The sequence below is a fragment of the Thermobia domestica genome, chromosome 1 (genome assembly GCF_964235325.1).
Source record: "Thermobia domestica chromosome 1, izTheDome1.hap1.1, whole genome shotgun sequence".
NCBI lineage: Eukaryota > Metazoa > Arthropoda > Insecta > Zygentoma > Lepismatidae > Thermobia > Thermobia domestica.
The window spans coordinates 100563523-100569522 of NC_137454.1; the positions used below are offsets into that span (position 1 = coordinate 100563523).

Here is a 6000-nt window from a genome sequence, read left to right on the forward strand (position 1 = left end):
AAACAGGCAAGGAAAGAGTATTCAATCATCAAAAGCTCATTTACCAATATTTTCAAATGCTTGTGTATTTTGTAATAGCTAGAATCTCTTATATTCTTGTTCATCTTTTATTAATGAAAGACACAGCCAAAATTAGAGTGCATTCGTAGAAATAAATTATGTATGAATTGTTTAAAAGTTAATCATTTTTTAAAGAATTATTAATCGAGGGGTTGTAAAAGTGTTCCAAAAGGCACAATACACTGTTGCATGTAAACGTAACAAAGGACAAATCAGCGCGGTTACCAAGTGTAAGCAGTGCCACGGGGTAAGTGTGTGGTAACAATTCAGATTCCAGTGAAAATTAGACCACGTGTCATATTGTGCCTTAAAGGCTAAGCCTAACGCAAAAATGTTGTTATCTACTGCAAAAGTAAATGTGAAAGGTGTAATGCCCTCAGCAATAGTAATAATTTCTAGTAATATTTTTAAAATTCATTGGTGTAAATTTTCTATTGTAAGAGCTGACAATATTGTAGCTTCCGGCTTCGGTGGAGCAAAAAGGAAGTTGCGCGCTTGGAGGGAGACTGTTTGTTCGGTATGGCAGTCTAAAGTCATGTCTGAATTTTGTGTCAAATAATTCGGGGTTTTTCGCTCTGAACGGCGTCATCCAAAGCGCAGGCTGAATCTAAATGATAGCTGAAGTCTTGCTTTCCCTGATTAACTTTTTAGTAGGCAGTTTAACATGAAATATTAATTATAGTGAGTGAACGAAAATTATGCTCTTTGTCTAAGCCAGTTGTCACATGTGAAGTGATAGTGCTCAACCATTTGTTTACCTATTGCACAACTCTTTTCTTCAATAGTGTGAAAGTACATATGAAAACCTAGTTGTCAGTGCTATTTAACATACGTTAGAACTTTTGAATAGTACTTTTGTATGATGTCTTTTAATTTACAGTGCCGTGAACAGCTAAACATGAGCGAGTAAATTCCTGAGGAAACCCCGGCCCTACGTTCCATTCTGCCTACTAGCTAAACAGTGCTCTTTACAGTTGAAATATAATCTCAGCACCAACTAATGTTTATTTCATCTTTTGGTTTATTTGAAATCTAATTTTGACGCTATCAGTTATGGCACTCATTGAATCACAGTTACTCATCATGAAGAATCCGCAGTGTAAGATGGTCGATGTTATATGCGTTTTCAAGCTAATTTGACTTTTCTCCGAAAGGCAATACTATTTCTGGTGGAAGACGTAATAAGTTCCAACCCAGGAGCTGTCATATCGTCTGTGCTGTGTATTATTATGGCCGTTTTGTCATGGTCAAGCAGAACTTCTCATTCAGCCATTCTTATGGGTTTTACTTTACTATACTCACTCCTATCGAGCTTAGCGCTTGTGTTTCCATGCCCTATCAAGTGTAATACTGGAGCAATCATGGTGTAATTGGTCCCTTAATGTCATAAGCAGTGATTTTAAGTTGTTCTAGAGTGGGAACATTATTTTTGGAAATGTCTGGCAGCGCTCCAGCTGCGTACAGCCCTGGTCGCGGAGTCAAGTTCCGCTTTGGACCGTCTGCTTCAAGGAATTATCACTATACTCTGGAACAATCACCTATAGCTGTTTTATTAAGAATGTATATTAATTTCACCCTTGTACTTTCCTGCATAGTGAAGATAGGTCATCATGTCCGTACCTAGAGTGTGCTTTGAGAAGACCACCGGGTAAGTCCTGCTCGTGGTAATATTACAACTAAATGTGTAAAATACGAGAACATAAATCCCAAAAGTTCTTAAATTTTAAAAGTCACTGCAAATACAATGTGTTTTTATTAAATTACCTACAAATTAAAGAATTTATAAAAATCCGTCTTTAGCGACGCTATATATCTAGGGAAAATGGAAGAAACATTCAAGGACGTCTTCTGGAGAAAATAACTCATCATATGGCCAGTAAAGAAGAATAGTGGTTCTCTCTTTAAGAAATATACTGTTTTTCGGTAAACTATCGAAATTATAATATTCGTGCGTGTTTCGTAGTGTCGTTTTCGTGCGCGTCGAAATCAAGTTTCAGGGCCATCATCATTTTGTTTTTAAATCAGAATATATTGTGATTGCGTTGTATCAGTGTGTTCATAATTTTTTAAAAGTTAATATATACGTACTAAAATATTTGTTGCGTATGCTATCTTTTAATCGAGTGATATTACCTTAATTGTGCTATTGTGCATAGTATAAGGGAAAATATAGTATTAAAGACTAATGATTAATAGCTAGTTTATTTACCTGAAGGTTTGTCCAATAAAGGGCAATCCCTGAATTAGGGATTTTATGCCAGACAGTGCTCAGAATGTTGGGCTGTCTTTAGAGATTTCGAGGTTTATGATGGCTTGTACGAGAACGCATCTTCAGAACCTCTTTTAGAGAAATCTTAGTTATTCTTGGATTGAACGCTTCCGGACAAAAGCAAGCAGAATTTAATGTATTAAGTAGGCGGTGACCTCTAGATCTAGAGGTGAACCTAATTTTATGCTCTTTTTGTTTTTTTCTTTGCAACTGAACAAATTAGAGAGCTCAAATTTATTAATTAAGAAACTTTAATCCCACTAGGGAAAATTTCCTTTTTTTTTTTTTTTGGTTTCGTGAATAAAATTTGGTCTAATTGGAAAAACCTAATTTATATAAAATTCCCTGAACCTTGGGTATTAAGTTATATTTGTTTGCTAATTACTCTAGACAATTAGTAAACATATTTTGTTTATATTATGTAAGCGTCTCTTGGGGTTAAGTATCAGGTTTTGATACGAAGTGGAAGAAGAAGGGTCCATTACAATACATTAGCAGTGGATTTTCTTTCGGGAGAGGCTTGAGGAACAGGTAAGAAACATTTGTGCTGTACGTGTGCAATGCGAGAAAATGATTACACATTTATTTCGGGAGGGGCTTGAGCCCGATTGCCACCCCGTAAATACGCCACTGTACATCAGTCAACCATTTCCATATTATCAAACAAGTAACGAATCAAATTGTAAGTAAAGGCAATTTTAATAGCTATCAATATTCGAGACGAGACTAAAACTTTCAGAGTGACCTAAGTCTCGTCTTAGTTTCGACTCGATTTATAAAGGTCTATCTCGGTCTCGTCTCAGTTATATAAAAGTCCGTTTTGGTTTCGGTCTTGTCTCGGTATGTAAAAGTCCGTCTCGGTCTCGGTACCATCCCCACAGGAAAACATTCTGGAGCGTAAAAAACTGGTTTACATTACACATGTTAACAAATATCAAGTGAAACGTACATAGGGATATCACGGCCTCAACCAATTGTGATGAGACCCGAAGCTGAATATCGCGGCTTCGCGAAGAGTAGTACTTGAGAACTATTTTTGGTCTCATAGCGGTTAACCTGTTAATATAGTCCTAAACTGTAGATGTATACTTTTTGTTCACAGAATCCACCGTCCGTAACGCAATTGTTATACTGTACACTCTCTATAATAATTACACGTAGCAATGAAAGTTATGCAGAAGAACGAGGTGATTTGCGATGTTCGTCTTTGAAGACTAACGCCTCTTCTGTAATTAAATGTCAAAGCTTGCACGAGCTATTCAAACATCATCATTTAAGTAGAAAACAAGCAAGTAACTGTAAACGGAGAACACTATATTACATTCAATGTATTTTGTGCGATATCTCCACTGGTATTTCTATCGGCGAAGAACTTAAGTATCGACATTAGTAGGCTGCAAATGACTTCGGATAACATCTTTCTGCACTGGACCATAGAATAGGTAGGTAAAATCTAATTATTTCAGCTTATATGCTTTGGTAATTAGTAACAAAGGAATATCTTGAAAACTCTCTCTCAGCTATTCGGTGACCTGGATTCGATTTCTGGTAGGGCTCGTGCAGTTCGGATCCCACGTTTAAATGCAGATTCACGTCTCGTGTAACTTTGGTACTGGAGAGGGACGTTAAACTTAAAACGAACCTAACATCCAAGATTATCTTGAATAGATAAAAATGCTTTGTTATTCTTGTTTATTAAAGTTTAGTGTCCGTTTTCAACTAGAGTTATTTGAGACGTGGACCTAAATATCGATTTACGTTGTAATACATAATACGTTCAATGATCACCAACGGGGAATCGAACACCAAAGATACGCGCGCTAGCCATTAGACCACCGGTGAGGCCTAGAAGATCTTTGATGTGTTGTCCATGTACTGTTCTCAGTGTTCATCAATGAAAGATGATAAATGATGAGCCATTAAACAGTTTGGCTTGTTTCCACGCCTCGAATCCCACAGAGCCACCTTACAAATATATATTTTAGAACATATCATCTCAATTGATAGATTATTAAACTTGTGCGTCTTTTTTTTTCTTAAATCGAAACTAAAATACTTAAATAAAGCTAACTAACGGCAGTTTGAAAAATCGTATCATGTTACATTTTTCTATGAGGTTATTACGGTAATGCTGTTACTGTAACTGCTAATTACAAGTACTAATTGAAGTTCTGATAGCACTAACCACTAAATTCCTTGCAGGTACAGTACAATCAAAGTAAAGGTTTCTTGAGATGTATATCGAATTTTCATACTTAATCTCGACGATTGTACAATCATGTTAAAGAAAAGATCTTCAACATATTCTTTCTTATGAACATGACTGTACATAGTTTTTTCTAAAAAAAAATCATACTAAAGCAATTACTATGTATGATATTAGGTATGCAGGCACCATATTGTAGTACGAAAATTTATTTTATATTGAAACACTAGGAGTGTTATATATTTTTTCAGTAGGTTACAACACAAAATAAGTAGTAGGTCAGGGAGACTTACCACTGCAGAAATTGCTCTGACGACCTGTATTGGATTTCCTCTATCAGTGTGTTGCAGCTTAGAGAGGTCCAGCAAGTACATGGTGGCAGGAAGCACAATTTTAGCAAATTGTCCAAATATCCAGCGACGTCCTTCTGGCTGGCGGGAGGACCCCATCCATACTTTACCCGTTTCATTTAAAACAAACTCCTTCCTCTGCTCCTCGTTTTCCATGTACACAGTGTCCTCTGGAAGAGAACAAAATTCAGACATTATATATGGGCTTATAATTTAATTTCTTTAATTTATATGAGGAACCGCCGAATATTCTATTGAATTTCTGCGTGGTGGCACTTCATATGGATTCTACATCTTTCCTTTACATTACAAAAAAATAAATGAATTTTTAGTGTCAGTCCCCACGGTTATACACTTCAGACTACAGAAGACGGATCATTAATGAAGATGAATCATCATAAAGGTAAAATTTTTGTGCTCTCTCACGGGAATCTAACGTAGGACTATGTGTAAAAACGTACATGCGCTATCCACTAAACTAGCTGGGAGGTTAATATTGCTCTAGAGTTCCTCCAGCTGGCGAAGAGTGTGTTGCAATGTATGACCTGTCCCGGTAAGAAAAAGCACTACACGCCACTGGTGAGAAATATTCCTTTGCAGTACAGAAAACATTCGCCAATATCTCCATCAGTTTGGGGAACGATGTAAAATGGAATGCTGAGAGTCAAATGAGTGGACTGCAGCTCACAAAGCAACAAGGGTAATCAATCGACTTTTTTCTCTGTTGTTTCGCCGAGGGAAGAATCAGTTTGTAAGTAGAGTGTTCACATGACATACACATTGTTTCTCACCACACAAACTTACGCCCAAACAATAAAAATCACTGCTGCATTAAAAGAATTTTGTACCTTGTAATGGTTGACTAATCGGCATGATTCTCATAGGCAGATTTTACGATGCAGCTTGCGCCAATGAGAGTATTTGGGATTGGAAACACTCTACTTAGAAACCGATTCTCAAGTATGTACCATTTTCATATATATATATATATATATATATATATATATATATATATATATATATATATATATATATATATACAGGATTTGTCCGGGAAGTAATAGGACTGATTTTATTCCGCCATGACTGTACTTCGGAGCGTGCGCGCACCGACT

The 6000-nt window shown here is 36.4% G+C and overlaps 1 protein-coding gene across 1 annotated transcript in view; it reads right to left on the reverse strand.

Moving 5' to 3' along the window:
• LOC145666383 (hemocyte protein-glutamine gamma-glutamyltransferase-like) overlaps nucleotides 1-5030 on the reverse strand; it is a 161411-nt gene extending 156381 nt beyond the window's left edge. Inside the window, exon 1 of the mRNA XM_081733576.1 lies at nucleotides 4829-5030. Within this exon, the coding sequence (XP_081589702.1) occupies nucleotides 4829-4984 (156 nt within the window). The 5' untranslated portion in view covers nucleotides 4985-5030. The remainder of the gene's footprint in view (nucleotides 1-4828) is intronic.
• Nucleotides 5031-6000: the final 970 nt, after the last annotated feature.